The following is a 15,435-nucleotide window of genomic DNA, read 5'->3' as shown; positions in this document are numbered from 1 at the left end:
ATTTTGCAGATGGATTGACATTTCCGATGTCTGATAGTAGTGTGTTGTAACTTATTAGCAGACGCCGAACCAAAAGACAAAGTATTAACTTATTTGTCAGTATATGGACTCAAGGAGGTGGTCAAGACTCAAGAGACTATTGACTATTGGGGTAGATACAACAAGAAGGCATGCACAAGAAGAAATTTTACGAAGAATGGGAAACTCATAGAAGACAACCTCATCACTATCTTTTCAAGAATCTTGATTCTTGTTTACTTTGGATGATATGGTTGGATGTGTATAAATCAGATGAGAGCCAGTGGTGATCCTTACCTGATATACGCAACCGGTGATGAGTTTGTGGGTATTATGTGTTGGAGGTAAACTTGATAATAGCTTGGCCCACAAGTTATTTGATTCTTTAAATATGGAAGTGTAGATATATTATTTGGGTCCTAAATAATATATAAGTCCTAATGAGTTTAAGATATTGAGATCTCTATATAAGAAGATTCAAACATGTTGCATAGATTATTGTGAGAGATTAAGTTTTGAGAGATTTTCTTAACTGGTTTTTACGTTTGAATTAAGCTAAAAAGTTAGCATATATATAGTCCGACTTATATCTGAGTAACCAATATTTAAGTACATTTGTTGCCCATAAATTAAGTCTTTCTCCACATTCTTTATGTATAATTCACCTCATTTGCTCTTTTAAATAAGTAAGTGAATTTTTAAATAATAACGTGTTAAGCTATCAAGCTATACTCCTTTGGCCATAAGCCATTAATTGCTGTTAGGATGTATGAAGTTTGATGCTGCAAATGCTGAAGCTTTTGCAATAGCAGTGGATTGATATGTGGAGATGAGATATGGACTTTTCCTAGCTCAGTGCTCTCTATAGCTGGAGTTAAACCTTCTATTTTCATGAAGTTTCTATCGTCTGTTTACTATTCATAAATTTTTGTGCTTCTCCACGCGATTGAAACATTCAACGCCTCGGTTGTTCTTGTGTTGGGTCAGGGGAATAAGCAAACGTTTTTTTCTTATTTGGGCGAGAAGAGAGCGTCATTATAGATAATAAGTGATAGATAGAGCTGAATCCAATCAGCAGAAGAACATCACATTATCTTCACATATATATAAGAAAGAGAGAAAGAGAGTGGACACACCATTTATTTTATCGTAATCATCGATAGCTATTAAACATAATACACAGAATAGAAATCACATGAATGGATGCGTTTTATCAGACCAAATGCACAAACAATTGTTTCAACCTCTCTCATCTCCACAGGATTATTACAGAATGAGATTTTTGTTCTGCTAGAACATTTTCCCAACACCCTCTTTTCTTGGGACGGATTCTTGAACATCCATACGGCTCCAGTTACCCATCAGAGAAGCCATTTGATCAACTTTATCGTACAACCCAAGAAGCCCACCAGTGTGTATGAACAATATCTTCTTCCCCTCCCAATTTTTGGGATCCTTGGTCATCTCATTTATCAAACCATACGCAGCTTTCCCACTACATAAACACTCCAAACCCCAAATGGATCAAGCCTCTCTCTATATATTACGATTCTAATCATGACTTTTTAAAATACTAGGAACAAGGAAGGACTAGAAAGACCAACATACCTGTAAACAGGATCAAGAATAACACTTGTTGCACTTGCTAGGTCCTTTAGAAACTTAAGCTCCTCTGAAGTGTTCATGGCGTATCCTTTTCCCTTGGCCTGCAAAAAAAAACATACGAATCAATAACAGCAAACCGTGTGTGCATAAGAAGAAAGTATTTTATCACACAACTTTCCATCTGATTTTGTTTGCTAAGGATCCAAGAAAAATCAACATAAACATTTGACAGGAAGTATAGCCTTTGTGCAAAAGTAAAAATACGGAGAAAAGTCTTAGAAGGTTGTTGTGACACTCACATTGTGGATGCTAACAATATCGCGAGCGTTAACACCAGCTTCAAGTCCATCCAGAAGGCCTTGGACAAAGTCGTAAAAGTAATCAGGATCATCGCATACCGAGAAAGCATGGACCTGCACAATGAAATGAAAGATAACAGAGCCATCTATCAACTTCAATGTAAGAGATGCAACTAAAAACTGAAAAGAAGACTATACCTTGGCTTTTAGAGTTCCCAACCAAGACCCCAATGAAATACCAGCAATTGTACCACCACTAGAAAGCAATCAACAGAAGACTAATATGAGAATGAAGTAAAAAGAAAAGAGAAAAATGCACAAAAGAAGAAGTAAAAGCAAAACCTTCCACATGCTACCACAATATCATCAAACTTGAGGCCATCAGTTCTACATTTCAGCTGCTCCTCAATTTCCCTTGCTGCTTCGATATAACCCCTACACCATTAGTGTGACCAGTTCAGTATCACAAAGAGCATAATACTCTGCTTCATCAAGCAATTGAGTAGTGTCTATCCCGTCTAAAGCAAATGTGAAAGCTACAAAAAAGCTTGATATGTTCTCACCAAGTTCCCAAAGAGTTGGATCCACCAACGGGAATAACATAAGGCTTTTTCCCTTGTTTCTCCAGCTTCTCTTTCAAGGCACTAGTAAGAGCCTAACAACAAGTTATCAAAGCTAAGTACAACTAGTTAGTGATGAAAAAGGGAAAGCAAGGGAGTACCTCACTCCCAATGGAGGAATACTCTTCCTTGGAGATGAGATGAACGTTAGCTCCAACGAGACGCTCAACAAGGAGGTTCCCAACCAACCCAGGATCTCCATCAGCAAGAAGCTGCAATCCCAAAAACAGGGTCAAGTCAAAGCTGAGATTTTGATGAGATGTATGAAGAAAAGAAGAGACCTTGGAGGTGCGGAGGATAAGATGAGTGTGGAGATTGAGGTAGTTAGAAGCGACGGTGGTGGCGCGGCAGTGATTGCTCTGGATACCGCCGATGGTGATGACGGTGTCGGCTTGCTGCTCCACGGCGTCGGCCATCAGGAACTCGAGTTTCCGGACTTTGTTCCCGCTCAATTCCATCCCCGTGAAGTCGTCTCGCTGCGAATTCGTTTAAACGGTAAGACAAGAAAACAAAATTAGAGGTGGCGGAACCGGGCCGGCCTGGTAGTCTGGTGGTAAAGGAATCTCGGCAGAGGTGTCCGCCATCATGAATTCGAGTCCCGGTCACAGTGGATTTAACATAGTGGACACGGTGGGATAGTCGGACCAAGTGAGAGGTCCGGATACCTAGATTATAAAAAAAAAAAAAAGAAAAAAAAATTAGAGGTGGAGAGATGAGAGTAGTGACCTTGATCCAGAGCTCGGTGCCGTTGGGGAGATTGGGAAGGTTCCATCGATGGATCGGAGTAGGACGCTGAAGAGGAAGACGATCAGTGTGAAAAGAGAGAGATGGTTAAGTCATATATAGAAGAGATTGAAGTAGCGTACGCACGTGAGCGAGGGAGAAGGTGTGGGAAGGAAGCGGACGGAGATGAGAAGCCCAGGGAGGAGGAGTGTAGGGGCTTTTCGTGAGAAAATCCGCCATGGGTGTTGCTGTTGCAGACATTCTTCTTGTTCTTATGCTTAGCTCGAGGAAGGCTGCTACTCTTGAGAGTCTTCTCATTTGCTTCTACTCGCGTGATTGCTCACTCACTCTCCATAGTTTCTCTCTTATTGGGCCTTATGGGCCTCCGCCAATCACAATAAATTTATAAACTACATTTGTTCGAGTGTGATAAGATTCGCTTGACCCTCTTTTTAATAAATAAAAATTAAGAAATTGTTAGTATTCTTATTAATTTATTTAGATCAACATAATAGTTACCAATCATTCTTAAAATTTAAAATTGTATAACCTTTCAAATTTATAAAATTATAAATAAGTGTAGTTTTCAAAAATAATAATAAATACTGTAAGTTTCAAAATATAAGCTTATTTGATGGTATTTTTCAAAATTTTCCCTTTTTTATACTAAAGATGACTATATATTTTGATTGATTCTGAGTGAAAAAATTACAATAACTTGCTTGATTAAACCTACTTAATCTCAATAATAAAAACTAGGACTGGGCGTTTTTAACTCAACCCGAAATACCGACCTTAATCCGAACCGGAAAAACCGAAACCAAATCCGAACTGTTTTACAAAAATATCCGAATGAGACTTATGAACTTACTACTTTGGACTTTGGTTATAACCCGAACCGAACCGAACCGAAATCCGAATTAGGATCCGAAGATATCCGAAATTAGTTAAATATGTTAATGTTTTTAAATATATTAAGGTGATTTAGATATTTTAGAGTATTCAAAATATTTTTGTAGTTTGTTTTATTTGTTACTTTGAATACTTTTTAGTTAATTTAGATAGTTTAATTAATTTTTAATTAGATTTGTAAATAATTTATATATTTTGAAAAAAAATTGGTCAATTTTCGAAGTTTTTAAAAATATATTTTTGTACGATTTTAAACATTGGTTAAATCCGATCCGAACCCGAAAGGAACCGAACCCGATCCGATAACTAGTAAAACCCGAATGGTACTTATGAGCATAACACCAAAAATCCGAAAATCCGAATCACCCGGACCAAACGGACCACCGAACGCCCAGGCTTAATAAAAACCAAGATTATTCATTGGTTTAATTTTTCTTTCAGGTTTGTATTTGGATAAACCAATATAGTGAAGGTGAATAATCGGGATAACGGGATAAATCATTTATTTCCATCACTCGAACCGAACGCTGGTACGAGTAAATGAATTTCGTTTATTCGAACCGGTCTGTCATGGGTTCGTTGCTGTTTTTAAGAAAAAAAGGGAATGTTGTAATTAAGTTAATTAATTGTTAATTACAGATTAGTAGCGGGTTTAACTTAAAAAAAAGGAAAGAGTGAAAGTTAAATCATTTATTTACCAACCGACCGACGGATAGTCTATAAATACCAGAGAGAAAGAGAGTGTTTGTTTGTCTTATGCGCTTACACAACAGAAACTCTCTCTATCGATTTTTGTCTCAGTTAGGGTTTGGTTTGTTGGTGAAAGAAAGAATGGTGAAAGGAGGTACGAAGAGGAAGCCTGAGATGAAGAAGATCACTAACAAAGCTTCGCGCGCTACTACTTTTTCGAAACGCAGAGACGGTCTCTACAGCAAAGCGGCTCAGCTTTGTGTTCTCTCCGACGCTCAAATCGCTATCTTAGCGACACCCTCTTCTTCTTCCAACTCCAACGCTTCTTTCTTCTCGTTTGGTCACTCCTCAGTTGAGTCCGTTGTCTCGGCTTATCTCGCCGGACAAAGACTTCCTCCTGTTTCATCATCGCGTGACACGAGAGAAGACCTCGGTATTTGCATGGCTCGCAAGGATCTAGGGTTAGGGTTTTGGTGGGACGACGAGAAGCTTGCCAATTCGAAGAATCCGGAGGAACTTTTGGAAGCGATGGAGTCTATGAAAGTACTCATGAGCCATCTCAAGGGTTTGGAGAATCAAACGCTAACAACCGTCGACGAGGAGATTTCACCTGAGTTGGATGAATGGAGTGAGATGGAACTTACTCGACTCCTCCAAGATTGTGATGATGATGTACCACCACCACCACCACCTCCACCTCCTCTTTTTAGCAACACTGACAAAGAAGAAGAGGATCAGACTGTATCTGACAACAACAACAACAACAACTCTGTATCATCATTACCTGAAAAAAGCTTGGAAGAAGTGACGATGGATCTTGATTTTGATAGTATTTTTGAAGGTTTGGTACCCTATGATGAAGCGGATCTCTTCTGGTCTGATGACTTATTGCTCATTTAATTTTGAGGAGACTACGTTCGGTTTGTACTCGATCAGTTTTCTCAGATGAGAGAAGATTAATCGAACTCCTACGGGTTTGGTTTGTGTCTCCATGTCTTAATCAAGTGTAATAAAATGTTTAACAAGTAAAATTTGAGGTTTTTGTACTTCTTCTTGTTATGTTTTTTGGTAATTTGTTCTCACATATATTCTTTGCAAACGTTTTGTACTGGTAATGATCTCTGCTCCCATCTTCAATAAGAAGTTTTATAATCAAAACATACATTAGGGACATTCATTATAAATCAGCAGTGACCTAATAATAGCTTGTTCGGTGAACAAACACAGAGGAACTTACTTAAAAAAAACGTGTTGTTCCATTTCTTCTTGGAACTTAAATTTTCTTATGTATAAGCGTGAGGTGATCAGAAGCAGATATGCGACCTATTGAGGTTACAAGATATGTTGTGTTTGGTTCTCATGACTCATGAGACCATTGGATGACTTTTATCTTTTGAGTAAAACAGGATTGACTTCTCAAAAATCCCTTTTGTGTAGTATGTTTAAATAGAATCCGTTTTGTGTTTCATAGGTTCAAAACAGAATGGCAAAGATTGTGACTTACGTTAGGTCTTCCTATTGCCTTAAGGAATAAACTAGATTTTGATCCGCGCTTGGAAAGCGCGGGGTTGTTGGATTATATTATAATAAAAAAAATTATTATATCGAAAAATATAATTTTTAACAGCTATATAATCTACAAATTAGTTTATTTGAGATTTTATATGTACACTTTTACGTAAGTTTCTTTTCGACATGAGAATTATATTCGGATCAAAAAACAAACTAAACCGACCCAAAATTATAGGTTAGTTCATGTCCAGAGAAGATAACCTATTATGTTTTTTTTGACCCGCAGGTATTTGTTTGAGTCCGGGTCCTACCCTAAACTCGATCATAAATATGTGTTTATTAGGTATATTTGGATATTTTGAATATGTTTCCGGTATTATGGATATTGTTTTTAAGTTTTTGGTTTACGATTAGAGTTTTGATTTCAGGTAAATTTTTCAAATTAAAAAGAAAATTGGGTATTTGGATAAAATTTTGGGTATTTTTTAGTTCATCGTGTCACATTTTGAATAACATTTTAAATTTTTAGGTATTTGAATTTTTTTGGTATTTGTTTGGAGTTTCGAATACTTTTCGTGTTTTGGATATTTTTCAGATTTTTTATATATTTTGAATTCTTTTAGGATCTTAAATACCCTAACAGATGTGGACCCATTACGTCCATATTAGGTCCAACAACCTTTTGATATAGATTTTTAACGTTATTGTACAAAAAACATGGTTGATGAAATATTTTTCTGAGTAAAAGTATCATAAGAAATAATATTAAGATCTGTTAAAATATTTAAAATATTGTATGTTTAGAATGATTAATGTATTATCAGAAAAATAATAAATAGTTATACATAACTCCAACAACTTTTTTATATTAGATTTTTTAAAACTCTTTCCTTTTTAATAGTATTGATTCGTTTTAAGTGAAAAGTATAATATCTAAACAAATAATTTTCAAAATCTTGAATAATCAATACTGATATCGTGAAATCGGGTTAGCTTTAATAGAACCAATGAATTTCTTCATTTTTGTTAAGGTAACATGAATATTCAGAAAAATCATTTTTAAATATGAAAATATTATCAAACTATAGACGGTTGAAAGTTTAGTATATGATATGAGATTTTAGTGGAAAAGTTTATATATGATATGATTACTTTATTACAAACGAAAGAGGAAGTTAGAATGTACACATATATGTCTTGTAATTTATCTTGCTTTAAATCATATATTATATGATAAAAGTGATAATATAAAACATTAGTTTCAATGTTTTTACGATTAAAAATCAAAATGATAAATATAATAATAGTAATGATTAAGATTTAGGAGTGAAATTTAAATAAATAAAAAAATTGACTAAATTATTGTTAGAGAAATATATGGTAACATATTGTTAGTATAAATTTAAGGTAAGACCAAAAAATAATGAATTAAATAAAATGGTCCAAACAACTTTTATATGTAGATTTTTTTAGACTCCTTCCCTTTTAATATTATAGGAGATTAAACCAGAACTTATTGTAAGTCGGTCTACGCAAACCGAACAACAATTGTGCTAGTGGCCTTCTATAAAATTTCACTTTAGTGTACACGAGTACTTTTGGTTCTGTTAGCCCAATGATTAGTTCTTTACATCATACATGGCTTTGAGAGTTAAGCCATATTGTACGGTTTATTATTATCCCGAAGGTATCCTAAGCCTATAGAATGACTCGGACTAATTTCTAAGGACAGGTGTATTCCATGGATAAACCATCTCTCTTTGTATTTAAATGAAATCTATATTATGACATTATATCCATGTGATTATAAAGTAAATTTAATGGTGCGTCTTCAAATCCCGATTACTTAACTTTTCAAAGTCGGCCTATCACTAAACCACCACATTGTGGTATAAAATTTTAAAATTTTTGATTTTTTTTTGTAAAAAGTCTGGCACAATTTATTATATCAACAATTTGCTTTGAAGATTAAATTATTCATTTGAAGATAGTTAAATCTATTTTAGTAAGTGTTTCTAGATAATTTAAAAAAAAAAACTTTTTAGCAAGCAATAGACCAAAATTTAATTTTATATACAGTAAAAAATTTACAAGTTAATAATATCATCAGAACTATAGTATTTTTATTAATTCATATCCTTATTAATTAGTAATATAAAATATTTATATTTAAACATATTTTTTAAAAAAAATTGATAAAACTTTGTAGATTTGTTCGTCATTTTTATTAGATTATTTAATATATTTTATGTATAGATAATACATATTCTAAAATATATATATGTGTTTTAGATGTAATTTAAAAATATAACGTCAAAAAAAAGATTAGAGATGAATTTTATTTTGAAAAAAAAATCTAACAAAAATATACATATTTATTGAATTATTTCAGTGAAACATATATTTATCTATTTTTCTAAATATTTTCATTTGACATTATCAATGGTTCAAACTAGTAATTTAAAATATTTGGAATAATTTTGTTTTGAGAAACTATGGAAAAATACAAAAGTTTTAGATTACGAAGATTCTAAAAACAAAAGTAAATAAATTTGTTTATTTTATTAATTTAAATGAGTTATTTGTTTACTCTATCTGAAATCTTTTATATCCCATATATTTTTTTCTATTTAATAAATAAATATTCTCAAATATATAATAAATAATAAATAAGAATAAAATAGAAATTTGAAATTGAGTATGAGTCTACACGAGTTTCATGTTTCCAAAATGAATATGATTATCCACAATGAAAAATAGTTGCAATGTTAAAAAAAAAATAAAAATAAAAACAAAAGAACATTATTCAAAAACGCCAAATTGCCCTTTATTTGTAACTTACATCTCTTTATGTTGGTTTACAAATTCTATATATTTAAGAGGAAACCAAAAAGAAAAAGAAAATTATTTTTTGCTAAAGGATATTGTTAGGTGTCGGTTGATTCGGTGTCGGTAAAAAAAGTGTTGAGGTGATCACCATTCTTATAAATAAAACTCAACCCTAAAACAAAACATTACTATTTTAGGTCTGTTATCATCGACTGATAGTGTTTCTCGAGTAAAGTGGCCATGAGAATCAATTTCGACCACGAAATCGATAACAATCCTCAACCGGAAGAAGCTGGCACGATCACAGTCACTGCCACGATCTTTGGCGACGATGATGAGTTTGACACGCCATTCACGACTAGGTCGCACTCCATACAAGACTTCTTCGGTTGTGATGAGGACGAAGACTCCGACTGTCAGATCGTACGGGAGCTGAAGTGTTTCCTCCTGGTGGAAGCCAATATCGACGACGACGTTGGTGGTGATGCGATGAGGAAACTAGTTGCCTACATTGACGGTGTAGCTTGTTTCACAAGTAGTAGTGACTATTCTCTTGGATGTGCTTTGGCGGTCCAGATGGATCTTTTTACTGATTCTCAGTCACAGATTGAAGAAGCCATTCAAGTCTCGTTCGATGAGACAAGTAATGACACCCGGTTTATACCCGCTAGCAAGGGCGTGGTCAAAACCCTAATAAGGAAAGTATACAAGAAGAAGATCGAAAAGGAAGACATGAACAAGAAGAAGAAGAAGAAGATTAGCTTGGAAGAGTGCACAATTTGTTTGGAGGAGTTTAAGAATGGAGGAAGAGTTGTGCCTTTAGCTTGTGGACATGAGTTTGACGAGGAGTGTATCGTGAAGTGGCTTGAGACAAGTCATGTGTGTCCATTGTGTCGTTACGAGCTGCCATGTGAAGATCAAATGAATTAAGTGGTCCATCGGTTTCACAACTAGTAAGAGAATGTAGATTTGGCTTAGGAGGTAGGGGTGGACGCAAGGCGGGTACTTGCTTTTTTACCTATATTTGATACTTGATTTGCTTTGAACGAGTAATGGATTTTTCGACTTGTACTTGACTTGTCGGAAACGAGTACTTGTTATTTCGAGTACTTGTCCAAAAATATGTTACTTGCATGTTACTTGCCTTGTTCGATTACTTGCTACTTAAAAATATTTATTAATTACTTGTATATATTTTTAAATTTTTAAAAGAGAAAAAGACTAGGATAGCACCAAACCAAGTTTTTGTTCCCAAAGTAGCACTCAAGGCTCAAAGTCACAAAAATAAGTTTCATTAAAGAGGTAAATATACACTTATACCCCTTGGGTTAATTAATCCAAACCTTAGGGTTTAGAGTTAAGGGGTGGGGTTTTAGAATTAGGGTTTAAAATTTTATAAAAAATAAATACTAAAATAAAAAAATAAAAATTTTAAAAACAGTTTCAAAAAGTATTTTTAAATTATAAAAAAAAATTTTGAAAAAAAAATAAAAAACAAATTCAAAAAAAAATTTCAAAAAAAATTATAAAATTTCGAATCTGAAAACATATAATCTAAAACTATAAAAAAAATTTTTTTTTTTATTTATTTTTGTTTGTTTATTTAATTTTAAACCAAGGGTATTAAGGATATTTTACCCTTTAATGAATGTCATTTTTGTGACTTTCTCCTTCTAGCGCTATTTTTGAGACATAAACTTCAAAAGGTGCTATTATTGACAATTGCCCTTTCTATAAATTACTTGATAGATAATATCTTACGATAGAAGATTATGAAGTTTGTTTTATTTACTCGACTTGGTAAAAACACGAGACTTATTTTAAATACAATATTTGCACCTAAAAAAATGAAATTCGATAAGAAAGTATTGTTTACTTCTTACAACAAAGAAATATTTGTTTAAGGCTTTGGTTTTTATGGTTTAGTTATCATTTTTTTAGTCGTAAAACAAGTAACAAGTAATATCAAGGCGAGTCATAACTTTTTTTTGCCATACTTGTGACTTGCCTTATACTTGCAAGTAGCAAAACTCAACGACTTGATACTTGACTTGGTAACGACGAATACTTGTAAAAACAAGGCGAGTACGAGTCAAATAGCGGGTATAAGGCAAGTAACGAGTATTGGTGCCCAGCCCTATTAGGAGGGTTACATGTCATAATAAAATCCTTTGTTGTATCAAAAACACTTGGTAAACATCTATAAATAAACTATTTTTATTATATTGATATCATTGTTACAGAATATATGGTCACAAAAGCTTAAAACTCCCCTGAGTATTGACACTGTAGTTAATACTCTGGTCTAAACCTGAAGTTAGAGGCTTCTGGTCTGGTTAAGAAATTGTTCTGAAGAGATAAGACACAGGACAAATTACAAACGGTTGTAATTAACATGTGTTGTTGTACATTCTATTGACAAAAGTTAGTAAGTTCCAGATTGATAAACTTGAGCTGTATGGTTGTGTTATTGCTGTAGATACCATTGCCTAATATTTATTAACAATGAAGAAGAAACTCGAACAAGTTGTGGTTCCTAGCACAAAACAAAATCATCATCTCGATTAGCACCAAGTGAGTTTATACAGGTGCTTTTAACAATCTCACCCACATAACAACATTAACAAAGATCTTAACTTAGAAAGGAGGATCATGATACTCTCAGGTATAGATAATTAACTCACACACTCCCTTTTCCCATTGCTTGCTTCTGCTCTGCAATATACTGGTCAACTCTCAAAGCTTTACTTCTCATTAGCTCAAACATCTTCTCCGTCTCCTCAACTATCTGTTTCTGCACGTGAACCTCCATGAATTCAAACCATTCTCCTAGTGTCATTTTCCTTAAATCTACCTTCTTATTACTCCTCGACTCCTCAGCCTTTTCCTCTTCTTCTTCTTCATCACCACACTCACCATCTGATGTCTCAACTCCAGCCTCCTCGTCAATTGTATCTTGTAACTTCTCTGCCTCTCCATCTTCTCTAACACTACAGTTCAGGTTCTCAGTCTCCACCTCCTCTTCTCTCTTAGATGTCTCATCTTCCTTATCACTTGTTTCACTGTGACCTTTCTCATCTTCAACATCCTTTTCATTTCTATCTTCCAACTCTTCTACAGCGCTCTTATGCTCCTCCTCCACCTGAACATCAGTCTCAACTCTTCTAGCCATGGTTGCACAAGCTTTCATAACGCAAGGATCAGAGCTGATCACAGGGCTCCTCGGATTCCAACTCTGAACTACTTTGTCAACAGAACAGCAATGGATATCCTTAGGCAATGGATCTCTTAGACTCAAATCACTACTGTTGTTGGAGGGATCGAGATACCAATCTTGTTCCTCTGCACTATCCATTAGCTTTGCACCTGTACATACACACATTTACATGAATTATTTGAAAATACAAACAACTCAAAGCGTATCAATCCTTCGCCTTGGTCATCTGAACAGAGCATATAGATTAAAACACTAAAAGGGTTTTTTTTTCCTAATTAACAACGTGCTAGTGGTCGGGTGGTAGCATGGCGTTCCAGCGTCGCTAAGCGAGCTGAGTTCGAATCCGACTACACTCAGATATCCTAACATGTGGCCACCGGTGATTTAACATTCTCTCACCAGGGAGCGGTTTACCTTTTTTTTTTTTTTTTTTACCTTAACAGTAAAAAACAGAACTTTTCAAACTTACTTTCTATAACTTCTTCATAGACAGATTCAGAGCGATTCAAATCAACAGCGTAACGCCTAAAGCTAAGGATCTGAGCGGTCGAACCGTTGGTCTCAGCTAATCTCCGAAGAGGCACTCGTCGCGAAACGGCCATCTCTCGAACAAAACTCAAAGCCGAATCGGAACTAAGAGGAGGAGAACAAGGGAGAGAGTATCCTCTGTCCAAGTACGGCGAATCGATCGGCGGTTGGCAAGAACACCAAAGCCCAAAGGAGATGTGCCAGAAGTGCGTTTGCAGAGCTCTGTTCACGAAGCGGCGGAACCTCAACGAATCTTCAACTAGAGTTTCGAAATCGCGATCGAAGCTTCGGAGACAAGGCTTTGGAACGTAGCGTGGTTTCATCAGGTCGAAGAAGGAAACGAGGATTCCTAACGGTTCGCATGGATCAAGGATCCGACCCGGAACCCATGGATCTGAAGGGTTTAAGCTCACCCACACTAGCTCTCCTTTCTTCCACATTCTTCTCTGTCTGGCTGATTTGGAATTTAGAAAAATTTTCTTTTTTTTTTTGGTCAAAATAGTTTAGAAGTTATTTGGCGCTAATTTAGAGTTTCGAATTTTTGTTAACGTTCCAACTTCCTCTTATGATTTTCGCCTCGAATAGTGATGTCAAACGGGTTGTTCCGTCCCGTCCCGGCCCGGACCGCTGTGGGTTTTTTCTTTTGCGGGTTAAGGCGGGTCAGGCCCGCGCGGGATGCGGTCTCCAAAAGGTCGGCCCAAGCCCGCCCCGCCGAAATGCACAAGCCTTTTCAGGTCGTCCCGCGGGCTGCGAACCTTCAAGTGCACCAATCGACTTCTAAGCGCTGTGTGCTGCTCCATAACACGTATTGACGCTGCATGCTGCTCCAGGAGACGAGGACGCTTCATGTACGTGTTAAAGCTGTACAATTTAGGCATGCGGTCGCCGTCGCTGAAGAAACCATCGCCGGTCTACGGTGGAAAAGGAGTTCGCGGAGAGTTCAAGTCAAGAACTTATCTCCCGAGACAGGAGTTTGATCTGTGAAGTTTAGAACCCGAGGTACGAGTACTGGAGCTTATCGCCGTCGCCGGAACTCCATTTCTAACGGTGGCGACTCGTCTTCCTCTCTCTCAATCAGTCACTCTCTCTCTCTCTTATGTTCTAAAGGTGGCTGACGAAATGAGAAGAGAAGATGTTGCGGGACTTTAGGGTTACCGCGGGTTCGATTGGGCCATCCCGCATAAAGCCCATACCGCACAGTCCCTTTCCCGCGAGGCCCGCAACATTGCGGGATATCAAAACATGGGCCCAAACCCGCCCCGCCCCAAGCCTTAACGGGCCTGTCCCGCGGTCCAGGTTCTCGGTTGACATCACTAGCCTCGAACAGTTGAACTATACTTTTTTTTTTTGTCGACGTATCGTCTCGTTAAAAACTAGAGCCCAATAGGTAGTTTTACAAACATACTCTTAATATAATTTTTAGCCCAAACAAATAAAGCCCAATACCTTAAAAGCTAACGACGAAGCTCGTAGTGACACGCGGTCCACACATGGCTTCGTTTCTTTAACCGAGAGAAGAGAAGGCAGTGCAGGAACTAAGGGTAGGCGTTCGGGTTCGGATCGGGTATTTCGGATTTTTGGATATTCTGGTATAGAGGTGTAAAACCTGTTCGGATATTTTTGTACTTCGGATCAAGTTCGGATATTTTTAGTTCGGATTCGGTTATTTCAGATCGGGTTCGGATATTTAGATTTTGAAAACAAAAAAATTAAAATTTTTATTTCTCAAGTTTTTTGTATTTAAAAATATAAGTTTCAGTTAACTAATTTTTTATTTTTAATAAATTGAATGGTTAAAAAATTTGGACATAACATTTTAAAACTAAAAAGACATTAATTTAGTTATTTTTTAAAAAAAATTGGATATAACCTTTTGTTAATTTTGAAATAAAAAAACTTGACATACATTTTAACTGAATAGCAAATCATTTTTTCCGTAATTATATGTATATCATATGAACTTAAAGTATGTGTAGTATCAATATAAATATTTTATATAAAATGAGAAATGTAAACTAGAAATATAAGGTTAATTATACATATGTTCGGTTATCTTCGGATATCCATTCGGGTTCGGGTATTATCCGTTCGGGTTCGGATATCCAATCTTTCCTTATTCATATCCGTTCGGTATTTTGCTACTTCGGTTCGGATTTTGGTTCGGGTTTTTTTGGATCGTGTTCGAGTGCCACTTCGAATATCGGGTAAAATGCTCATCCCTAGCCGGAACTATCTCGCCAGAATCCGTCGATCTCCATCCCGATTTCGTTTGAGATTGTTTGCATGTTCTCCGTACCTTTGATCGCCGTGAATCTCGAGATTGTCTTCTCCAATTGTCAGAAACTGAGGTCAAGAAAAAGCTTCGGTAAAAACAAGAGAAGAATCTTGTCGAAACACTAACCTTTATGGCAGTTCTGAATCGTCTTGTGTTTTGGAGATTCTGACCTGAATCTCCAAAGCACGATCCAAATCTCAGGTCGTG

At 35.8% G+C, this 15,435-nt stretch overlaps 4 protein-coding genes across 4 annotated transcripts; 2 read left to right on the top strand and 2 right to left on the bottom strand.

The window, feature by feature from the left end:
* Positions 1 to 1,099: 1,099 nt before the first annotated feature.
* On the bottom strand, positions 1,100 to 3,652 carry LOC106360410 (bifunctional D-cysteine desulfhydrase/1-aminocyclopropane-1-carboxylate deaminase, mitochondrial-like). Its single transcript, XM_048782015.1, has 10 exons — positions 3,413 to 3,652; positions 3,269 to 3,334; positions 2,824 to 3,018; positions 2,644 to 2,754; positions 2,486 to 2,577; positions 2,265 to 2,357; positions 2,121 to 2,178; positions 1,923 to 2,036; positions 1,627 to 1,724; positions 1,100 to 1,513 (listed from the first exon to the last, which is right to left on the bottom strand). Exons 1-10 carry the CDS (start codon positions 3,581 to 3,583, stop codon positions 1,309 to 1,311), a joined length of 1,203 nt encoding a protein of 400 aa, XP_048637972.1. The 5' UTR covers positions 3,584 to 3,652; the 3' UTR covers positions 1,100 to 1,308.
* Positions 3,653 to 4,828: 1,176 nt separating this feature from the next.
* LOC125610146 (agamous-like MADS-box protein AGL97) lies at positions 4,829 to 7,434 on the top strand. The gene has a single exon (XM_048782014.1). The coding sequence runs from the start codon at positions 4,934 to 4,936 to the stop codon at positions 5,765 to 5,767; it is 834 nt and encodes a 277-aa protein (XP_048637971.1). The 5' UTR covers positions 4,829 to 4,933; the 3' UTR covers positions 5,768 to 7,434.
* Positions 7,435 to 8,396: 962 nt separating this feature from the next.
* Positions 8,397 to 10,402, top strand: LOC106358657 (E3 ubiquitin-protein ligase SIRP1-like). Its single transcript, XM_013798479.3, has one exon. The coding sequence runs from the start codon at positions 9,449 to 9,451 to the stop codon at positions 10,136 to 10,138; it is 690 nt and encodes a 229-aa protein (XP_013653933.2). The 5' UTR covers positions 8,397 to 9,448; the 3' UTR covers positions 10,139 to 10,402.
* A 1,343-nt stretch (positions 10,403 to 11,745) lies between these two features.
* Positions 11,746 to 13,533, bottom strand: LOC125610145. Its single transcript, XM_048782013.1, has 2 exons — positions 12,895 to 13,533; positions 11,746 to 12,574 (listed from the first exon to the last, which is right to left on the bottom strand). Exons 1-2 carry the CDS (start codon positions 13,391 to 13,393, stop codon positions 11,889 to 11,891), a joined length of 1,185 nt encoding a protein of 394 aa, XP_048637970.1. The 5' UTR covers positions 13,394 to 13,533; the 3' UTR covers positions 11,746 to 11,888.
* Between the last annotated feature and the right edge of the window lie 1,902 nt (positions 13,534 to 15,435).

The sequence above is a fragment of the Brassica napus genome, chromosome A6 (genome assembly GCF_020379485.1).
Source record: "Brassica napus cultivar Da-Ae chromosome A6, Da-Ae, whole genome shotgun sequence".
NCBI lineage: Eukaryota > Viridiplantae > Streptophyta > Magnoliopsida > Brassicales > Brassicaceae > Brassica > Brassica napus.
Note: the sequence above shows the minus strand (reverse complement) of the source record. Positions and strands in the feature narration are given on the sequence as shown.